This window comes from Anabas testudineus, chromosome 12 (assembly GCF_900324465.2).
Source record: "Anabas testudineus chromosome 12, fAnaTes1.2, whole genome shotgun sequence".
Lineage (NCBI taxonomy): Eukaryota > Metazoa > Chordata > Actinopteri > Anabantiformes > Anabantidae > Anabas > Anabas testudineus.
Window position 1 is genome coordinate 253,163 of NC_046621.1, and position 22,500 is coordinate 275,662.

Sequence of the window (22,500 nt, forward strand, 5' to 3'; positions counted from 1 at the left end):
AATTTTTTTTCAAACAAAAACAGGTCACATACTTGTTCCACCCTGCACTGTGAATGTTTACATGTTATGTTCAATTAAAACATGAAAACATATAATGTTTGTGTACTATTATTTTCAGCAGACTGTGTTTTTGTATTGTTGTGACTTAGATGAAGATCAAAAGGTTTTTCTTGCCACTGTGTGTGATCCTATAAGTTGGCAGAATAGGTAACAAGAATGAAACACTCACGGTTTGAAAGGAGGTAGTTTACAGAAGGAACGGAGTAGGTGAGGAGTAAAGACAGATTAGATGTGAGTCTGGAAATGACAGAAATGGAGCAGCGTGGAGACGGGAATCCTGAAGATGTGAGCTGTAGTTCAGAAAGACGCTGTAGGTAAGTTCATGGAGTGAGGAGACGAGATCCAGTATGGTTTCCTACAAAGACAAGCTCTGTAGGAAACTCCAGGGAGAGATAAAAGTGCAGAAGAACAATGTCCACTAGCACAAATCCACAATCCAATAATGGGAGTCAAAAAGATAGGCAGAAGGTCAGAAGCCAGTGAGTGGACAGTAGACAGAGAAGAGGATGATAGACAATAACAAGAAACAGACAGAACATGATCAGGGAGAATGCAGCAGCCAGTAGGACCTGGAACATTCAGCCTCCTCCCATGAAGAGGACCCGCAAGAAGGACAGAAGGCACAAGAGAGGGGGGGAGAAAGAGACGCGAGAGTGTGAGCTCACGTTCTTGGGAGAACGTATTGATCTGATTAAAGAAGCTACATTTAAAATATAAGTTTTACATTTGTTTTTTTACTGTCTGTGAAATAAAAAGAAGTCACAATTCAAAGCAAACATCATGATACTGATGAGTTTTACCTGAGCAGACGAGGTTCAGAGTGTAGGAAGAAGAAATTGAAGAAACACAGTCCCTCAGAGCAGATCCAGACTGGACACAGTCAGACCTGATCGACCACACAGATGTGTCTGCAGTCTCCTTTCTCTCATCTACTGAAACTGCAGAACCACAGTCCAGCTCTCTACACACAACTGCTGCTTTCTTCAGGGTCCAGTCAAATCCATTCACTGGTCTCCAGTCTCCCTCATGTTTCAGCTCCAGTTTACCTGCACAGGTACTGTCTCCGCCCACCAACCTGAACTCAACAGGTTCTGAACAGAAACCAGAGAGTCGTCAGTAAAAGAACAAAGTGAATTTGATTGAGTTGAAGATAAATGAAGCAAATCTGCAGCTCCGCTTCTACCTGAGCAGGTGAGTCCAGCAGCTCTGCCAGGTGAGCAGGTGTTTCTAGTGGAGTCTGAGCTTCCACAGTCCAGGAGAGCAGACTCATGGCCTCTACACTGGAACTCTCTGGTCCATGTCGGAGCCTCCAGTTCTCCATAGAGCCCCCCCTGGAGGACTGAAGGAGGCCCACAGCCGAGCTGCCTACAGACCACCTCAGCATCCTGCTGGTCAAAGTCAGCTTCACACACTGAGGACCACTGGTTAGACTGGTTAGACTGGTCAGACCTGACCTCCAGTCTGCCTGAACACAGACTGGTCCCATCCACCAGTCTGACAGAGTCTGGACACAGAACAGACAGCAGTCACTAAATAAGAAGATCCTTGAACAACAAGTCCAATGACGAATTGAAAGTATTGAATGTGAAGAAAGTGGAGGGAATATTCTGGGGTAGAGAGAGGAGGTTAGATGAGGCAGAAACAGCAAATCAAGAAGAAGTTCTGATCAAATCCAATTTAAATTAAAACCTAATACATGTCTTGTACAGGTCCTGTTTTGCAAACTCACACCTGCCCTATACCTGCAAAGCTTGGAATTGGACCCAACCTGTTACCTGTCCTTGTGTCTAAATGAAATTATCATCCGACCTAACCTGCACCTGTGAGCTGAGCTGGTTTGTTTTCAATTCTCTTCATCATACCTATGGGTACCGGACCCACTACAGGACCCTGCTGCACTCACATACATATGCACACACGGCAAAACAGTGCATGTGCATGCTGACACCAGTAGTATGGATTTATACGTAAGTAGTCCAGAATTAGTTTGTTTGTGTTTGATGGACTGTTTCTTTATGTACCGGTACTTGATGTTGATAAGACACACCAGGTTATTCTCACTAACTGGAGACTGGGGTTCAGCTACCGGCTGTCCTTTGGGACCTTATGGGCCCTTGTCTGACTAAACATAAATGATGCTGCTGGTGTGCTGCTATCAGTTGAGGAATAGTGAATCTATCCGCTGCTTCCACGAAGACTTTTTTCTTAGAGCAACCACCTACCAGACCTCAGACAACCATCTGATTTTGTCTCTCTTAATCTTGAGGACTTTCACAATCACTTCCTGTCTATCTTCTTGTGGTAGATAGAAATTCTCATAGAGGTAATAGATGATGAAGCATAAAACAATGTTGTTAAAATTTGAATAAGTTTGCATTGAGAGAATAGTGTAGAGGATGCAGAGTTTATTCGTGGAGTTGGTCATCCTTTGAAATAGAAATAGAAATATGTTAAGATTAAAAACTATGTCAATGTTCCATACAGAAATACAATTTCTTATGTAGAAAACAGTAGTATAGCTTATGATAAAATAAGGGTATTCGCTGAATCTGCTAAGTAAAGTTCACTCTGTAATTAATTAGTTGTGTCTGTTAATACCCAGTAGGGGGAGTTGTTGCTGCGGTAGCTTCATTCTGCATAAAGACGCCATAGAGTGAAGTCCGTTTGCGTCATCTTTCTTGATTTTCTCCCTTTTCATGGTGTAATACTCTCTTTAAGAAACAAATCTCCAGACTTTAAATGACCTTTTTTGGACGGCTGCCTGTTTTTTGACCTGTCTCTGCTTGAACCCACTCATCTGAATCATGGGTCCAATTCTGGTTCTCTCTTTGTCTGGCTCTGCGATTTCTAATACCTGCCTCTGGCCCCTTTCTTCTTCTTCTGTTGTGGATCTCTGATGTTTCTTGGGATAAGGATTCTCTGGATTGTGGACATGGATTGTTCTAATTCAAAACTCTGTCTGTATTTTTGGAGGAGGATTGATTCGGTACCTAGCTGTGTATGTTTTGTGTTTCACTCTGCTCACTCCAGTGACCACTCCAACCCTGGAGGCTTCCATCTCAGCAGATGGTGCCAAAACCAATAAAAAAGTCACACACCCCAAATCACTAACTGTGTAAGGAGCCAGTGAAGTAGCCAGGAAAATGGACAAAGGAGTTTATTGCAAGTATGTAAGACAAGAACAATGGAACAGCTGGAGTTCCAGGTCCAACGCAAAAACCTGGTCATGCCTTAAATGGCTGGGGTTTTGGAGAAGGTGAAAAGGATTTTCAGAAAACACAACATACCTGTCTACTTCAAACCCACCAACACACTTAGACAGAAACTCGTCCACCCCAAAGACCGGACTCCAAAACATAAGATGAGCAGTATATTGTATGTGGTCCTGTGTGGAACACGCTGAGCTGTAGATTGGAGAAACCAAACAGCCGCAACACAGGAGGAGTAACACCTCAGGACCTGGATCAGCTGTGGATCTTCATCTAAAGGACAAAGGACACTCGTTCGAGGACAGTGATGTTCACATATTGGATAGAGAAGACAGGTGGTTTGAGAGAAGGGGTGAGGGAAGCCTTGCATGTGCAAATCAACACCTCCTCTCTCAACCGAGTTGGAGGACTTAGACACAACCTGTCTCCTATTTATCATGCTGCCTTTCCATTCATCCCCAGAAAGATCAGGACCAGTTCACACATGCACCAGGTTGGACACCTAACGACCCACTTTAGGTGATAGAGCAGTTGGTAGAGGTGTGACTATCACATCCTTCCCATCCATTGTTTCACCTAATGAGCCTATTCAGACCAGGGGGTGGAGTGAAACCAAACCTGGAACATACATTAGTGTCTCTAACCAACTGTCTTCAGACTGAAGAAGCTACTTGATGAGTAGAGAAACATTTCAGCCTAACAAGAAGGAAGTCCAGTTACCAGGACCCAACTTGCAGATAAGATAAACGACAACTGCTAAAGGGGGATATGAGAAAGTCAAAACAGGGAAACACAAAATGCCAAATGGCGACAGACATGAACTACAGTAGGTGGCAAATACAGAAGGAGGTAACAGCAGAGAGCGGGACTATATTACTCCCGAAATATTTAACCCTAAAAACCTGGAGGCATAAATATGTTGCAATTGAACCAAAACCTAAAACAAACCCTAAACCGGGCTTCCAAGAACCCCATCCAGGTGAAAGCAAAATTAAAACTTGTCTCTCAGATTCACAGGAGATTTAACAAAGCACACAGTAACTGAAGATGGCAATTCTAGACAGAATGAAAACTAGAAAACCAAAACCCCATCAGAAACAGTCTATCTCAGGAGTTCAGGATGCCACCATAAAACTTGTTTAATCGAAGAGCACCTGGAGTGGAAATCATGCCCGACTGTTGTGTGTGGTTTTCAGCATTAAAACACCATCCAGCCCCACCTGATGGTGAACTGTAATGTTATTGACTGGATCTTGGACTTTTTAAGCTGCAGGACCTTTCTCAGACCAGACCACAGTGTGAACTGGTTCACCACAGGGCAGCGTTCTCTCTCCTGTCTTATACAAAAACGACTGTATCAGCAGGTCTTAAAATCGTCATATCCTTCTATGTTGAGTGCTGTGTGCCCCTCTGGAACAATAAGTTCATTGATTAAGGGACTGACTGACTAAGGTTGTCATTCTAGCCACTGTGTGTTTGTTAACCTAGATAAATTACTGTGTAAAATGAACATGAGAGCACTCAGCTTACCTGAGCAGATGAGATTCAGGAAAGAGGAAAACTGAACTGATGTTACACAGTCCCTCAGAGCAGATCCAGACTGAACACAGTCAGACCTGATCCCCCACAAAGATCTAACAGACTCCTTTCTCTCTTCTACTGAAACTGCAGAGCCACACTCCAGCTCTCTACACACAACTGCTGCTTTCTTCAGGGTCCAGTCAAATCCATCCACTGGTCTCCAGCCTCCCTCATGTTTCAGCTCCAGTTTACCTGCACAGGTACTGTCTCCACCCACCAACCTAAACTCAGTAGGTTCTGAACAGAAACCAGAGAGTCGTCAGTAAAAGAACAAAGTGAGTTTGATTAAAAGACACATGAACCAAATCAGAGCTGCAGCTCCGCTTCTACCTGAGCAGGTGAGTCCAGCAGCTCTGCCAGGTGAGCAGGTGTTTCTAGTGGAGTCTGAGCTTCCACAGTCCAGGAGAGCAGACTCATGGCCTCTACACCGGAACTCTCTGGTCCACGTCGGAGCCTTCAGTTCTCCATAGAGCCCCCCCTGGAGGACTGAAGGAGGCCCACAGCCGAGCTGCCTACAGACCACCTCAGCATCCTGCTGGTCAAAGTCAGCTTCACACACTGAGGACCACTGGTTAGACTGGTTAGACTGGTCAGACCTGACCTCCAGTCTGCCTGAACACAGACTGGTCCCATTCAGCAGTCTGACAGAGTCTGGACACAGAACAGACAGCAGTCACTTAGTCTTTCTCCTAATTTTAGACAAGACAGAAGTTATACTGTTTGGGCCTAAAAATCTCAGAGACACTATGTCTAATCACGTTCTCACCCTTGATGACTTAGTTCTGGCCTCAAGTAATACTGTAAGAAATCTCGGAGTTATCTTTGATCAGGATATCTCCTTCACTTCATACATCAAAGAAATCTCTAGAACTGCCTTTTTCCACCTGAGAAACATTAAAATTAGGAGCATCCTGTCCCAAAGTGATGCTGAAAAACTAGTCCATGCATTTGTTACTTCCAGACTGGACTATTGTAATTCATTATTAATAGTTTGTCCCAATAACTCATTAAAAAGCCTCCAGTTAATCCAAAATGCTGCAGCCAGAGTTCTGACTGGAATTAGCAAGAGAGATCATATTTCTCCTACGTTAGCTTCTCTCCATTGGCTCCCTGTTAAATCCAGAATTGAATTTAAAATTCTTCTCCTCACTTATAAATCCCTTAATAATCAGGCTCCATCTTATCTTAAAGACCTCATAGTTCCATATCTTCCAAGCAGAACTCTCCGTTATCAGACTGCAGGTTTACTTGTGGTTCCTAGAGTTTCCAAATGTAGAATGGGAGGCAGAGCCTTTAGCTATCAAGCCCCTCTCCTGTGGAACCAGCTCCCAGTTCAGGTTCTGGAGGCAGACACCGTCTCTACATTTAAGACTAGACTTAAAACTTTCCTTTTTTATAAAGCTTATAGTTAGAGATGGATCAGGTGACTCTGAACCATCTCTTAGTTCTGCTGCTATAGGTTAGTCTGCTGGGGGACCTCTACTGATACACTGAGCTCCTCTCCTCTCTCCTTTCTCCTCTATCCATTTAAATTCTACCATTTCATGTCATTAACTTTGTGTCTTCTCTCTCCTGTAGTTGTGTTTCCTCCTCTCTGTCTCCCTCTCTCTGTACTTTTCTGCAGGTGTCCTCGGCCTGGAGCTGTACATCTCCAGAATCCAGTTCATCTGCCCAATGTTCTTGCTGCTTGTTGTTGTTTTTTGTTGCCTGCTGTTCTTTTCTCTCTCCTCTTTCCATTCACCCCAACCGGTCGTGGCAGATGGCCTCCCATTATGAGCCTGGTTCTGCTGGAGGTTTCTTCCTCTAAAGGGAGTTTTTCCCTTTTCCACTGTCTCCTGTGCTGCTCAGTGGGGTTTTCTATATAATTCTGTATACAGCTATACTTGTAAGGTCTAAAACCTTAAACACTGTAAGTACCTTGAGAATTGAATAAAAAGATCCTTAAACAACAACTCTGTGATTCACAGGACTTCACAGTTCCAGCCTCAGTTCCTCATTAACAACAGGACACATCTTTAACTCAACACACTGGACACACTTTAACTTCACATTCTGACCAGAATCAGCTTTATTAACCAAATGTGTTTGTGCATACAACGAATCTGACTCCAGTTTATAGGAAATCAACAACTTTGGCCAAAACTTAATATGCCTGTGGTTAGGTAAAAAAAAATAAGGAGGTAGTTCAAGACTAAACTATTACATACAGACTGCCTTGTAAGGAGCCTTATTATGATATTCTTACCTGAGCAGGTGAGATACAGGATGAAGGAAGGAGAAACTGATGTTATACACTCTTTCAGATGATACTGAGACCAAACGCAGTGAGAGTTAATCCTCCACACAGGTCTGTCTAGCGACATCCTTCTCTCTTTTACTGAAATTGCAGAGCCACAGTCCAGCGCTCTACACACAACAGCTGCTTCCTTCAGGGTCCAGCCAAATCCATCCACTGGTCTCCAGTCTCCCTCATGTTTCAGTTCCAGTTTACCTGCACAGGTACTGTCTCCTCCCACCAACCTGAACTCAACAGGTTCTGAACAGAAACCAGAGAGTCGTCAGTAAAAGAGGAATCTAAAACGTGACTAGTGATTCTACTTCTGTTTCTGTCTTCACCTGTTGACTTGTGTTGTCCTTCAGCCTGGACTCCTGAGGAGGAAAATAAACATTAGAGTATATCAACGTTTTGATTGGAGCACAGCTGGAAACAGAACAAACTCTCTCAAGTTGTGTTTGACTAACAGACACTATGAACTGTAAGAAAGACTCTGACTCTTGAAACTCGTCTTCCAAAAGCTTTAGACTCCACCCAGGTCGTGACTCATGTCTTTACTTTTTATTACGGTGCAGACTGGATGCACCAAATGTGTACTGCTGCTCTGCACTGGTCATTTCCAGAGTTTAGCACATTATTTCATCATTACAACAGTTTCCTCCCAAAACCGATGAGCGTTGTCAACGTTTCCCTCAATGTGTGATTGTAGTAACGGTTAAAGTTAGTTGTAAGACATGGACACATAGATTCAAGGGGTCTGAAAAACTGGAGCATTAACCATTCAGCAAGTACAGGAATTTTTATAAGTAGAGGTAGAACCTATAGACATCACCACATCCTGAGTTTCCTCTCCTAAGATGCTGCCTTTCTGCCTTCAGTCTGGTCTTCACTGAGCAACAAGCTGTTCTAAGGTGTCGTTCATTCATCAGCAGAACGAGGGGTTTGTTGTCTGTAATCATCCACTGGAGATACAGCATTTCTCAGATCTCTCACATGGCCACGTCGATGCCGGGCACTGTTACTCTTTACCTGGACGTACCTTTTTTAGCATCACTCCGTCATCTCAAACAGAACACGACACTCAGATAACGACTGATTCATCTCTACGACTGCTACTTGTCATTTACAGTGTGTGTGAATCACAGCAGGATGTTCGAAGCAGAGTGGAACCTACCTGAGCTCCACAGCAGCAGCAGCAGCAGCAGCAGGTGATCCATGTCCAGGTCGAGTCTGTCAGTGAGTCTGAGCATCACATGTTCGGTTCTCAGTGTAGATCTGCAAACAGAACAGGTGGAGCTTTACGCCAACACATCTGATCTGGTCACGTGTTCACAGCTGGACCAGTGGATCAGTCAGAGACCAGTTCTCCGTAGGCACAGCTAACAGGCAGGTAGTGACCATGAAGCCCAGGTGATCAAGTGACGTCAACTTTGATTGGACACAGTTCCTCGTTCCTCACACTCTGGCCAGGAACGTTCAGATCTGCCTTAAGGCAGGAAACCAGCTGTTTGATGTGTCTGAGAAAGTCTCTGGTAACATTTTCATCCTCCGCTGCCTCCAGTCAAACAGAATCCAGAACACGTTCAACGATTCACATCCTAATCCAAAAACCTTGTTCACTCTCTGCACGCCCTGAATCACCAGCTGAGACGTCCCCTGGTCAGAATCCTTCCTGAACCTCTTTCACTCCTGCTGTGAGAGGACCTGATGCTGTTGCAGATTTGAACCAAACTTTATTGAAACCAAAGTGAGTCGGAAACGTTCTGGACTTTTACTGTGATTTAATGTTAAATTTCACAACATGTTGAAACAAACTCTGACGTTGTTGTTGTGAAACCTCTTCTGAAGAAACTGTTGATCACGTTTCCTGTGATAAGGTTCCAGATCATGATACTGGGTCCTGTTACCATGACAACCAGGACAGGCTGAGCGGCTCCTATCAGATTCAAGTTTTCTGCGTTTTCTTAGTATTTCTGGAAGATGTGATAAAATTAGAAGTCAGATCAGAGTCAAAGCTGCAAACAACAACTAACTTCTGAATAATCTTTAAAATATGTTGTTCAGTTGATTATGAATGGAATTAAAATTACTAATAATCATTTTCGTGTGTGTGTGTAGAATAATAGTAGTAGTACTCATGTTGCATCTTAATGCAGTGATTTGAAGTCATTTTGTGGTGTTTTAGTGTCTGTGATTCTTTTTTAGTTGACACTTGTCTCTTTGCATCTCTCTTTGTGGCTTTTACTCTCATTTGTAGTCACTCGTGTCTGTGCTTCGTCCTCGTGCTTCTCTTTTTAATATTGTCTATAGTAGAGTCTACTAGTTTAGATATAGGTATATAATAATAATAATAATAATAAGTATATAATAATGCATAATATGCAGTAGGAAGGATCTCAGGGTGGTGGATTTGCATCAGGGATCAGTTCTCAGACCCTTGTTTTCTGCAATGGTGATCAGACAGGAGTCTCCATCAACTACAATGTTTACAGGTGACGTTTTGATCTGTAGTGAAAGTAGGTTGAAATAAACTTGGAGAGAAGCAGAATGAAGGTCAGTAGGTGCAGGATGGAGAACATGTGAGTAAATCAAGGTGGAGGAATGGTGTAGTTGTAAGTAGAGCTGGACGAGTTTAAATAACTGTAATGAGGATTGTGGTAAAAAAGTGCAGAGGAGAGAACAGGACAGATCTGTGATTGAAGGTTCATCACACAGTGGTGGAGCAGCTGTGTCGTCTGGACTGGAAACAGTGGTTCTGACAACAAGACACGAGGCAGAACTGGAGATTTTCATTGGGAGTGACGAGGATGCACACGATTAGAAATGGGTTTATTAGAGGGACAGAGCAGAGACAAAGTGAGAGATGGAGGAGGGAGGACATCAGGAGCAGAACTGGAACAATACCTCTTTCTGCATCTGTGGGTGGTGGTTTTGTGCCTTCTGTGACCTGAAGACAAACTGGTTTTACTAAGTTACAGACAGAGCAGAGGGAGATTTGTTTCCACACGTAGATGAGACAGAGACAAACCTGTGCACAGCACATGAAGTACACTCATGTCCTCCGTCTGTGTCTCAGTTCACAGCTCCTGGAAACAGCTGATGTCCCAAACCACAAGACAAAACTGGTCTGAGCCAGGTTCAGGTTCTGGTTGTGGTTCCTGTCTGACCATCAAAGGTGAAGTTTCCACTCTGTGACCTTCTCTGAACGTCATTTCTGTGTTTTAATCTGATAACAAGCTGAGGACAGTTGTTTTTTCTGTCCCTGTCAGAGTCTTGTGGTAGATTAAGAAAGACTCAACCTCTATCTCGTCCATATAAATGTTTACAGCAGGCCCGTCTGTCTGTGCTACTGTACAATAATCTAATATTGTGTTAGACATATTTATTTAATAGTACGAAGGATAAGAAACTTAAAAATAATCACACAATAAATCATAATCGCAATTTTGGAATTAAATTCTATTCCAAAACCTAACAAATACAATCATTTCTGTCTATTCGTTATTTAAGTGAAGACATTTTAATTCAGCTATTTTTTTTTTGCTCTAAGCACTGACAGAGAGGGTCTGTAGCACCATACATGTCCATGTAGCTGTAATAAACACAGTTAATATGAGGATTTCACCCAGGGGCAGCATGGACGGGTTAAACCCTTGTTAAGACTGCATGTCACAGTTTGCTGCTCAGATTCATGGTCAGCATAACTATACATTATATAGAAAACCCAGTAAATTCAAATCAATTGTATTATGTCAAGAACCAACTCAAGAGGAGTGATTCATAAGAACCTAATACAAATAAAGAACAAAATAAAAAGACAACAATCAAATGTGGACTGTTAAATATCAGATCTCCCTCGTCTAAATCCCTGTTAGTGAATGATTTGATAACTGACCATCAACTAGACTTATTCTGTCTTACTGAAACCTGGCTGCAGCAGGATGAATATGTCTCTCTGAATGAGTCGACCCCCTCAAGTCATGTTAATTATCATGTTCCTAGAAGCACAGGTCGGGGTGGAGGAGTAGCAGCAATCTTCCACTCAAGTTTGTTAATCAACCCCAGACCTAAACATAGTTTGAATTCATTTGAGAGCCTCACTCTTAGCCTCTCTGATCCTAACTGGAAAAATCAAAAACCAGTCCTGTTTGTTATTGTGTACCGTCCTCCTGTCCCTTACTCTGAGTTTTTAACTGAATTCTCAGAGTTTCTATCTGATTTAGTTCTTAGTGCAGATAAAGTCATTATAGTGGGTGACTTTAATATTCATGTAGATGTTGATGATAACTGCCTCAACACTGCATTTAATTCACTATTAGACTCTAAATGTAAATAAACCCACTCACTGTTTTAACCACACTCTTGATCTCATTCTGACATACGGTGTGGAAGTTGATCAGTTAATAGTTTTTCCCCAAAATCCGTGGCTTAAAGCAGAGATCACGCAGGCTGCAAAGGAGGTGGCGTTCAACCAATTAAGATGAATATTGCCTAGCCTGGAAAGATACTTTAATAATACATAAAAAAGCCCTCGTACTTAGACTGCTTCCTGCCCGTATATCATTCTGAATTAATTTCAGTAATTAATTCCTCTAAACCATCAACATGTCTCTTAGATCTCATCCCGACTAGACTCCTCAAAGATGTCTTACCTTTGATCAGCACGTCCATATTAGATCAGATCAATCTGTCTTTACAAATAGGCTACGTACCACAGGCTTTTAAGGTTGCTGTAGTCAAGCCCCTACTCAAAAAGCTTACTCTGGACTCAGGGGTCTTAGCGAATTATAGACCAATATCCAATCTGCCCTTTATCTCTAAAATCCTTGAAAAGATAGTTTCTAAGCAATTGTACGACCACCTGCGTAGCAATAACTTGTATGAAGATTTCCAGTCAGGAATTAGAGTACATCATAGTACAGAAACAGCACTGGTAAAGGTCACTAATGATCTTCTACTAGCATCAGACAATGGTCTACTCTCTGTACTCGTCTTGTTAGATCTTAGTGCTGCATTCGACACTATAGATCATAACATTTTATTACACAGACTGGAACAGCTCATTAAGAGACAGAGCTTTGAACTTGATCCTTGCAGCCACAGGAAGCCAGTGCAAAGATCTGAAGAGTGGTGTGACATGAGACCTTTTTGGTTGATTAAAAATGAGGCATGCTGCTGCATTTCGCAATCATCTGGAGGGGTTTGGTCGTGGATGCCGCTAAACCCATCAGTAGTGCATTGCAGTAATCCAGGCGAGATAAGATCAACGCCTGTAAAATGAGTTGGGTCGTGTACTCCATCAGGTAGGGTCTGATCTTTCTGATATTGTGGAGGGAATATCTACATGACCTAGAGACTGTGGCGATGTGTTCTGTGAAGGTCAGCTGGTCATCAATGATGACCCCCAGGTTTCTGGCTGACTTAGTAGGGACAATCACCGCAGATCCAATGTTGATGCTGATGTTGTGTTGAGTTGAAGGTCTGGCAGGGAAGACTAGAAGTTCTGTTTTGGGTATGTTGAGTTGAAGGTGTCTTTTTCTCATCCAGGCAGAGATGTCAGAGAGACAGGCAGAGATGCGAGATGAAACAGTTGAGTCATCCGGCGGAAATGACAGCAAGAGCTGTGTGTCATCTGCATAGCAGTGATAAGAAAAGCCATGAGAATGGATGATAGAGCCAAGAGAAGGCCAGGATACCTTAAAGGTTCGTTTGGACAAGTATGACCGAAACCAGGCTAAAGCTGATCTAGAGATGCCCAGGTCTGAGAGTGTAGTCATGAGAATCTGATGGTTTACAGTGTCAAAGGCTGCAGATAGGTCTAATAGAATAAGGACAGAAGATTTACCTGCAGCTTTAGCCACCCGTAGGGATTCCACAACAGTCAGAAGTGCCGTCTCTGAGGAGTGACCACTTGAAGCCAGACTGATTGACATCAAGGAGGTTGTTCCGGGAAAGAAAGTCAGAGAGTTGATTGAAAGCTGCATGTTCCAGAGTCTTGGCCAGGAATGAAAGAAGAGAGACCGGTCTGTATTTCTCCACAAGGGAGGGATCCAGAGAAGGCTTCTTCAACAGTGGAGTAATCTTGGCCTGCTTGAACGAGGTGGGAAAGGTGCCTGTTGTTGGTGATCTGTGTAATGGCTGGTATTAGTGTTGGTGTGATAGCTTGAAGAAGAGTAGAGGGGATCGGATCCAGAGAGCAGGTGGTCGGGCGATTGGAGAGGAGGAGGGTGGATACATCGTCCTCTGACAGTGTTGAAAAAGTGAAGTGAGATGCATCGTCAGGTTTAGTAAGCAGAATGTCACTGTCAGGAGGAGTGAACTGGGAGCTGATGGCTGCCACCTTGTTGGTAAAAAAGGAGGTGAAGTCGTCAGCTGTGAGACAGGTGGGTGTTGGAGGTGGGGGTGGATAGAGTAGAGACTTGAAAGTTGAGAACAGCCTTCTGGTGTCTGTGGTGTTGCTGAGCTTGTCCTAGTAGTATTCAGTCTTCGCCCTGGTGACACTGTAAGAGAAAGATTGAAGCAAATCCTGATAATCAGTTAGAGCAGGTTGAGACTTGGATTTGCGCCACTTCCTCTCAGCACTCCTGAGCACCGTACTTTGTTCACGGATCTGGTCAATGAGCCACGAGTTGGAAGCTGAAGGTCTAGTAGATGTCGGGCACAGACTATCCAGGCAGAACGAAAGAGTATCGCAGAGCCTGTCCGTGGCTGCGTCGGTGTCGTAGGTGGATAAAACCTGCGATGAGGGCAGCGCTGCAGAAACCAGGGAAGAAAACTGCTCTGGGTTGAGAGATCTGAGGTTGTGGACAGAATGTTTCCAATGCAGTGGAAGAATGAGATGGTGTAGAGATGAAGACTGTGAGCTGAATGAAGAAGTGATCCAACAAATGCAGAGGAGTGACAGAGATGTCATCTACAGTGCAATTTCGGATCAGAACGAGGTCCAGGTGGTTGCCAGCTTTGTGAATTGGAGGAGTGGAGACTAGTCTAAGGTCAAACGTGTTCAGAAGAGCGAGCACGTCAGATGCCTGTGGTTTGTCAAGGTGGATGTTGAGGTTTCCTAAGACGATGAGAGGAGTGCCATCTTCAGGGAACTGAGACAATAGCATATCCAGCTCGTCACAAAAGTCCCCCAGCTGGCCCGGCGGTCGGTAGATCACAGTGATGGGCTGTGATCGGTGCTGTAATCCTAACGGCATGATATTCTAAAGAAGACAGATTACTAAAGGGTGCCATAGTGAAGAACTTCCAGGTATCGGCTACTAGGAGACCAGTCCCGCCCCCCCGGCGTGATGGGCGAGGAGTGTGAGAGAAAGCAAACCCCTCCCACCCACTGTGCAGTGGGTGGGAGGGGTTGTCCAAGATTGAGAGGAGTTTGGACAGCCTCCTCCTTTCAGCCACAACATGTAGAGGGTCCAGCTCCACCCCCAGAACAGAGCCAGCCCTCCTAATCAGCTTATTTAGTCTGTTAGTGTCTGCCACCTTCATGTTGCCGCCCCAGCAGACCACAGCATAGAAGATGACACTGGCCACCACAGACTCATCAAACATCCGCAACATGGTGCTGCAGACGTTGAAGGACCTGAGTCTCCTCAGGAAGTACATCCAGCTCTGAGCCTTTCTGTACAATGCTGATGAGTTTTTGGTCCAGTCCAGTTTGTTGTCCAAGTACACTCCCAGGTATTTGTACTCGGACACGACCTCCTCCCCCTGTATAGAGAGAGGGATGACAAGACTTTGTTTTGTTGATGTTGAGTTGCAGATGGTTGAGTCCACACCATTCAACAAAACTGTCCACCACTCCACGGTACTAAGTGACTTCTCCACCCCTAATACATCCTACAACTGCAGAGTCATCAGAGAACTTCTGAAGATGACAGGACTCTGAGTTGTACCTGAAGTCTGAGGTGTACAGGGTGAAGAGGAATGGAGACAGAACTGTCCCCTGTGGAGCACCTGTGCTACTGATCACACTGTCAGACACACAGTTCTGCAGGCGGTCGTACTGTGGCCGGTTAGTGAGGTAGTCCATGATCCAGGAGATCAGGGGGGTGTTAACCTGCATGTTTTTTAATTTCTCTCCCAGCAGTGCAGGCCGGATGGTGTTGAATGCACTGGAGAAATCAAAAATGGATGGATGAAGATGGAGAAGGTGTATAATGGTGTCATCCACTCCAATATGGGGTTGGTAAGCAAACTGGAGGGGGTCAAGTGAGGGTTTAACCAGAGGTCGGAGGGACTCCAGGATCAGCCTCTCAAAAGCCTTCATAATATGTGAGGTCAGAGCCACAGGTCTGAAGTCATTGAGGACTCTGGGACGTGGCGTCTTATTCACTGGAACCAGGCACGACTTTTTCCACCCTAGAGGAACTCTCTCCAGGTGCAGGCTGAGGTTGAAGATGTGTTGGAGAACAACACATAGCTGAGGAGCACACGCTTTCAGCACGCTTGGGCTGATTCCATCAGGACCTGCCGCTTTTGTGGGGTGAAGCCTGTTCAGCTCTCTTCTCACCTGCTCAGCTGAGATTGTTAGGGTGGTGGCTGAGTCGTGTGGGGGAGGGACTGAGGAGCAGTTGGTGAACTGAAGTGGGCTCAGTGGATCAGCCTGGAATCGAGTGATCTCACATTGATCATAATCACAGAGGGGAAATGAGGTTTGAATCTTCTCACCTTCTCTCTGAACATCGCTCTTCTCCGTTCTTTATTTCCTCCTTGTTGTTTTTTGCCTCCTCTACATCCCCTCGTTGTCCTTCTTCTGATTTCCTCTGGAATGTTTAAAGTCCCGGACAAAGTTTGATCTTTTACTCCGTCGTCCTCAGTAAGATCAGCTGATCCCGGGTGTAAACAAAGGAGCTGGCTCCATGGTGATGGAGCAGCTGTTGAGCTCCGGTCTTTCGGATCAGTGAGAGTATGAAACCAAAGGTAAAAACGGAGATAAAAACTGTCTCGAACAACATGATCTGAGAGGGTAGAACTTAATTTCAAAACGAGTTACTTATCTACACAAAAGGAATAAAAATAATAAGATAAAATACAGAAAAAGACATCACAAGATGAGAACAACGGTAAATCGGCTGCAGCAAGGCTTGCGCCTACGCACTTAGAATAGTGTCTCACGTTTACCTGCACAGGTACTATCTCCTCCCACCAACCTAAACAGAAACCAGAGAGTCATCAGTAAAAGATTTAGTAGTGATTCCACTTTTGTTTCTGTCCACAGCAGCAGCAGCAGCAGGTGATCCATGTCCAGGTCGAGTCTGTCAGTGAGTCTGAGCATCACATGTTCGGTTCTCAGTGTAGATCTGCAAACAGAACAGGTGGAGAAATGTCCTCATCTCAGTGATATCACTGCAGAAATGTTTGTCTCTACTATAAATAATTACAGACCAGTTGCCCTCACCTCACACATCAGGAAAGTTCTGGAGAGACTGGTACTGACACATCTGAGGTTGAAGCATCTTTAGACCCACTACAGTTCACCTATCGCCCCCAGGTTGGAGTAGATGATAGATGAAAGTAGTTAAGGGGACACTAGTCTCTCTTTTCCTCTAATACTACTACCATTACTACTACTACTACTACTACTACTACTATGTGTTACATTTACATTTAGTCATTTATCAGACGCTTTTATCTAAAGCAACTTACAAGTGAGGAACAAGGTAAAAATCTAAGAGAAAAACATCAAAGCAAAGTTCTATTAAAGACGTGTTTCTGTTTCATGAGACGTAAGCGAGCAGAAAAGTTTTTTTACAGGTTTTTATTTATTAGAAGAGTGTCGCTCCAGGAGTGTGTGCTGTGGTGTTTCCCGTTCATTTAAACGTGGAACTTTTTCTCTGTATTAGTGTATGCGTGGGAGAAGAGGCGTGGTTTATTTAGATCAGGCGGCGTTTTGCCGTCACCTGGTACCTGCACAGTGTGGCTTTTACCAACTCTATGAGTGTTAGGATGTCACCAGGTGAAACATCGGCACAGCTGATACATCTTTTCTGTGTAGTTAAACACTTGTATTTATCACACAGCTACTGAACTTACATATTGGAGTTAGAGCTCCTCACACAGTGACAGGATCAGTCTGGATTTCATTTACCAGCTGCTTCTCTAAACGGTTTATTCACAGATTCCAGGCGTCAGAGTTACAATGCTGCAGAGTACTGTGGCTGTCCTTGTGAGCAATCGTGAGCTCCATCAGATCTTTAAAACTATTTTTATCAAACGTCAAAATTCAAGTGGGAAAAACTTTCTGCACTTTTTTTCTCTGATTTGATTTGATGTTAAATGTTGAAACTAACTCTGACGTTGTTGTTGTGAAACCTCTTCTGAAGAAACTGTTGATCACGTTTCCTGTGATAAGGTTCTAGATGATACGGTCGTCCTGTTACCGTGACGACCAAGACAGGCTGAGCGACTCCTGTCAGATTAAAGTGGTTTCCTAATATTGTGATAAGTGATTTAAAGTCATTTAGTGGTGTTTGAAAATGTGTAATTCTTCTGTTTCTTAAGGGGCGTTTTAGCTTTTTTGTCTCTTAGTGGTGGTTTTGAGCATCTTTGCATCTGTTTTGGTTGACACGTGTATCTTTGCATCTCTCTAAAGCTGTGTGAGTCTCTGAGATGGTTTTCCATCTGCTTGTGGCGTTTGCATCAAGGCTCAGCTGAAGGTCAGAGCTGCAGGTCAAAGGTGAGTTCAAGGACATGATGGACGAAGAGCATTATGGTGAACTGGTATGTTTAGATGCTGTCTTCCCAACTCTCACTGATCACTCGGGTTTGTTGATGGTGAAGTGTTCGGTTGCTCTACATCCTAGGGAGCCCTCATCTCTGTGTTTCCTTCTGGCCCACCCTTTTAGTTAGGCTGTCATAGTTAGTGCTGCCGGGTTCCCTGCTGCACTCTTCACTCTTTACTAAATATACATTCACCTCAAACTTTATCTGACTGTGATCATAACTAACTGCCATCTCTCCTCTTCTCTCAATTTCCCTCTTCCTGTCTCTCTGTCGAGCTACACGTTGTTGTGCCCTCTGGACCTGTCTGACTCGTCCTGATGCCCAACTTCTTGCTGGAGATCTCGCCGTGACAATGTCAATTGTAAAAAGCGCTCCACAAATAAAATTGAATTGAATTGAATTGAATTGAATTGAATTGAATTGAATTGAATTGAATTGAATTGAATTGAATTAACTAACACCTGTCAGTTCATCAGTGAACTGACGAAACGAGCCGTTGGAACGTTTTCTCTTTTCCTCCTTTTCCCATCAGACGACACAGACGAGCATCACTTTTGTGGTTATCACTAATTAATCCTCTAAGATTTTGACTAATTGTTCCTTTTACTGACTTGGTATTGAAATGTGAATAAAAACAGGAAGGAGACCAAATCAGATCCAGAACCTTTAATGAGATGTTAAATTGGTCGCCGAGGATTTCAGTGTAAGACTGAAGGTGTTCTGAAGCAGTTTGAGATCAGTCCAGTCACCAGCAGGTTTCTGAGTTTGTGGATCCTCACTGCTGCTCAGTCCTTCAACAGCAGAACCGCTTCCAGGATGAGCGAGGATCAAGCAGTGGGGCGATGATAAGACACCTGAAAGGTGTCCGATTTAAACTGGTGTGAAGAATCCAGACAGACACTGAGCTGCTGTAGGTTCTGTTTTTACTACAGAGCAGCAGAACAGCAGCCTGTAGAGCTATTGTATCCTAATGTAAGAGTCAGATTGTGATAACATTGGTACCCGTGACACCCTTCAAACAGCACCTGCACTCATTTACATCTCACTCTCCTGATTCTCTACTGCAGAAATAAGATTCATAACGCACCTCACTGTAGTGTCTGAGGTCAGCTTCTTTCACTCCTGCTTCTCTGAAAGCTGTTATGAAAGGCTGACACGGTGGCAGCATCCCAGAGGACGGCGTGATGATCTATTTATGACAGAGTCGCTCTGCTGGTATCTGTCACGAGCAGGACGAGACCTCCTAGGACCAGATAACGGAGGTGGTGTGAAGACAGGAGTCTGCTGACTGACAGGGGGGGAATTGAGGACAGATGGTGGCGGTCTGCTGTGTTACTGATCTTCACAGGAGCCTCAGAGAAACTGGAACTCACAGTACCACCATAGTACCACAGTTTACACTTTGAGATTTAAGGAGATCAATAATAAAAATCAAATAATGACGAAAGCACAAAGTGACAGAACAGCCTCACCTTTCAATCAGTCAAAAGTAAAGTTTTCATCCTCAAAGTAACTTGGAAATTTTACTGCTGCTAGTTAGTGATCTGTCCACATTTCTCATGTACAAATGAAAACTGTTTCATCTGAAAAATTAAATAGTTTATTCTTGTATTAAAACCACAAATAAACCAGGAAAGTAAAAGCATGTTTTCAAGATTTCAATTCATTTCATTTTTAAATATTTCATATATTCAACACAAACAAACATAGAATTTTTAAATAAAAAAATACCCAGAAGTTTCCCAGAGTTTCTTCAGCTTAAAACAGGAATTAACACAAAATGACACGAATGTGGAATAAAAGACATCAATCAGATACAATCAATAAATCAGTAAAGTAGAAACAACAGTAGTAACAGGATTGGCAGTCACCATGGAAACGCATTCATTCACAGATTTGATTGGTCCCTTTTTGTCACCATGGCAACCTCACCAGTCCAGACACAAACAGGTGAATTTTCAGTGTTTTTATTTGAACTTTGACCTTTTAACCCTTTAGCTTCCCTGTAGAAACATGAAAACATCAGCAGGTAACATCTCCATCGCGGCTAATCGATCGGTCGGGTGTTAAAACACCTGAAGTGACGTCTTGAGCTCGCCTGTTTCCTCTGACGGAGGAAAAAGAGAAAACGTCAAATTGAGCTGATGATGAAATGATTCAGATTGATTTCCTCACTGACAGATTAATTATTTGACAGATTCACAGCTTCTCAGCAGCCAAACGTTCAGCTACTTTGTACTTTTACTTATTTTTTATTGTAACAGCTTTACTTTTATTTTGACTTTCTATTCAATTTTATTTTCTTTTCCTTTTCAGTTTCTTTTTTGCCAGTTTTGCTGTTTTTCAGTTGAACACTGTGCGGAAACCGCTGATTTCCATTGGCCGCAGACGGGTGATGTGCGATGATTCCGGCTCGTCGTCTTCACGCAGGAGAGTGAGACCTGAGCGACGAACTGAACGGAGCTGAAGAGGCGAGAAGAGATCGTCCAGATTGACCTGGAAACAGAAAGGAGAGCAGTTCAGAGGAGAAAAGAAAAGCTAAAGACAACGAGACACGAGAGAAACAACAAAAGTTAAATACTTAAATACTGAAATACTGCAACTCCACAAACCAGTAAATTATAGTGATCGTGTCTCATATTGGAAGTTGCTGCATGAGTCCAAGTGGACGTTTGGGCCGAATCTGCAGAAATTCTCACCAAGTAAAAAAAACTGCTGAAAACAGAACTCTTCCACATCTTCCTTTACACTTTTCTGCTCTCTTACATCTCATGAAACAGAAACTCTTCTTTAACAGCACTCTGCTTTGATGTTTTTCTCCTTGACTTAGATTTGTTGCCTTGTTCCTCACTTGTAAGTCGCTTTAGATAAAAGCGTCTGATGAATGACTGAATGTAAATGTACTAAAAAACAAACATAGCAGCACAGAGTTGTGCGTGCGCTGCGTGCACCTCCTCGTCCGCGCTCCACGTGCATGTCGGTGCAGGCTCGGGGGGGGTGCTGCAGTCAAATCCTTTCCTGTGGAGGAGAAGAGCCACTTCCTGTGACGGACTTCCTGCTTCCTGTTCAACAGAAGCAAACATTTATTTTTATCTTCCGTTTTCAGCAACCAGGTTAAACTACAAATCCGGTAAAACTTTCCCAACCAACAGAGCCTGTGACACCCCCACCAGTAGATGATGGGCCAGGTGTTTCTCACCTGTGGGTCCTCCAGCGTCCTCAGGTTCAGCAGGTGAACATCGCAAGGCAGCGACGAGCGCAGGGGCAGGAACGGCCGTAACTCAGGCAGCTGGCTGTCGCTTGGGGCGACCATAATGAGTGGTGGGTGGCACAGGGAGAGCGAGCTCAGGTGGGCGAGCAAAGACAGGTGTTCAACTGAGGCTCCTCCCACATCCTGTCAGAAGAAGAAGAAGAAGGGGAACCAAATGAGAAACTAGAAGAAAAAGATTATAGAAACAAAGATTCAGTTTGATGTTTTGAAAATCACAACAGAAAATATGTGTGAGAGGAAACTACACAGAGAGCCGCTGCTGTTACTCAACGCATGACAGGTCACAGGTGCGACGCACCAGGGTCACAAAGGAAAGAAGATGTCTGATCCACACACTGCTTTAAAAAAACATTTTACCATCAGACATGTAAACACGTTGAAGACTAAGACAGGGTCAGGGCCATGAGGAAGATTTTCTTTTAGTTTTCATGTTGAGATTAAAGTGGAAAAGTCAAGAATGAATCAAACCACCGGCAGAATGCCTCATGTACTTCAGAGCTGGTTTTAGTAACAAGGGTATTATTTGTCTTTCAGCTTATAAACACAGTGTAAAAATAAGAATTAGGACTTAAATCAAGATCAACTACAGAAGCCTGTTCCACAACAATCACACACAGTATGGGCATTCAGTATTCTCCAGTGCATTCAACGCCATCTGGCCTGCTGTGCTGGGAGAGAAATTAAAAAACATGCAGGTTGACAGGTCCCCTGATTTCCTGGATGTAGTTTCTGAGGAACTCAGGTCCTTCAACGTCTGCAGCACCGTGCTGCGGATGTTTTATGAGTCTGTGGTTCCAGTTTCATCTTCTATGCTGTGGTCTGCTGGGGCAGCAACATGAAGGTGGGTGACACTAACAGAATAAACAAACTGATCAGGTGGGCTGGCTCTGTTCAGGGGGTGGAGCTGGACCCTCTACATGTTGTGGCTGAGAGGAGGATGCTGTCCAAACTCCTCTCAGTCCTGGACAATCCCTCCCACCCACTGCACAGTGTGTTGGCTGGACTGATCAACATGAAGTGCTCCACAGAGAACCACAGGAGGTCCTTTCTACCTGAGACCATCAAACTGTACAACTCCTCCCCCCTCTTTAAGGAGGTGGGGAACTGACAATTGTCTTATTTATGTCATATATTTGTTGTCATTCCACCCTGCACTTGTATTATTGACCTATTTTCATTCATCTATGTATATACTGAGTGCTCTGTATCGTTGTTATCCTGTATTAGTGTTGATAAGTGTGTGTACTGATTGATCACGATGTTTGATCCTGATGGTGTGGAGCTCAGGAGATCACGGTGTCTGAGATACAGACATGCTATGGCTTATGGATTCGTACAACAAGCTCAGCTATCCATTTTGCACTTGCATGACTTGGATT

At 43.8% G+C, this 22,500-nt stretch overlaps 2 protein-coding genes and 1 long non-coding RNA gene across 4 annotated transcripts in view; 1 reads left to right on the forward strand and 2 right to left on the reverse strand.

The window, feature by feature from the left end:
* The window catches only part of LOC113159783 (scavenger receptor cysteine-rich type 1 protein M130-like), a 14,516-nt gene extending 5,536 nt beyond the window's left edge, over positions 1–8,980 (reverse strand). The window contains exons 1-7 of one of the 2 annotated variants that reach the window (XM_026356688.2): positions 8,300–8,980; positions 7,467–7,499; positions 7,096–7,386; positions 5,181–5,501; positions 4,800–5,087; positions 1,244–1,564; positions 861–1,151 (exon numbers count right to left, since the gene is read on the reverse strand). In XM_026356688.2, coding sequence (XP_026212473.1) covers positions 861–1,151; positions 1,244–1,564; positions 4,800–5,087; positions 5,181–5,501; positions 7,096–7,386; positions 7,467–7,499; positions 8,300–8,375 — 1,621 coding nt within the window. In that variant the 5' untranslated portion in view covers positions 8,376–8,980. The remainder of the gene's footprint in view (positions 1–860; positions 1,152–1,243; positions 1,565–4,799; positions 5,088–5,180; positions 5,502–7,095; positions 7,387–7,466; positions 7,500–8,299) is intronic. The other variant, XM_026356687.2, reaches the window with a different exon arrangement.
* LOC113159792 lies at positions 8,824–17,808 on the forward strand. The gene is made up of 4 exons (XR_003298643.1): positions 8,824–8,872; positions 10,202–10,300; positions 16,346–16,442; positions 17,720–17,808. It is a non-coding gene; the product is annotated as an uncharacterized LOC113159792 (long non-coding RNA).
* A 1,908-nt stretch (positions 17,809–19,716) lies between these two features.
* man2a1 (mannosidase, alpha, class 2A, member 1) overlaps positions 19,717–22,500 on the reverse strand; it is a 7,516-nt gene continuing 4,732 nt past the window's right edge. Inside the window, exons 9-11 of the mRNA XM_026356693.1 lie at positions 21,050–21,244; positions 20,802–20,912; positions 19,717–20,346 (exon numbers count right to left, since the gene is read on the reverse strand). Coding sequence (XP_026212478.1) covers positions 20,194–20,346; positions 20,802–20,912; positions 21,050–21,244 — 459 coding nt within the window. The 3' untranslated portion in view covers positions 19,717–20,193. The remainder of the gene's footprint in view (positions 20,347–20,801; positions 20,913–21,049; positions 21,245–22,500) is intronic.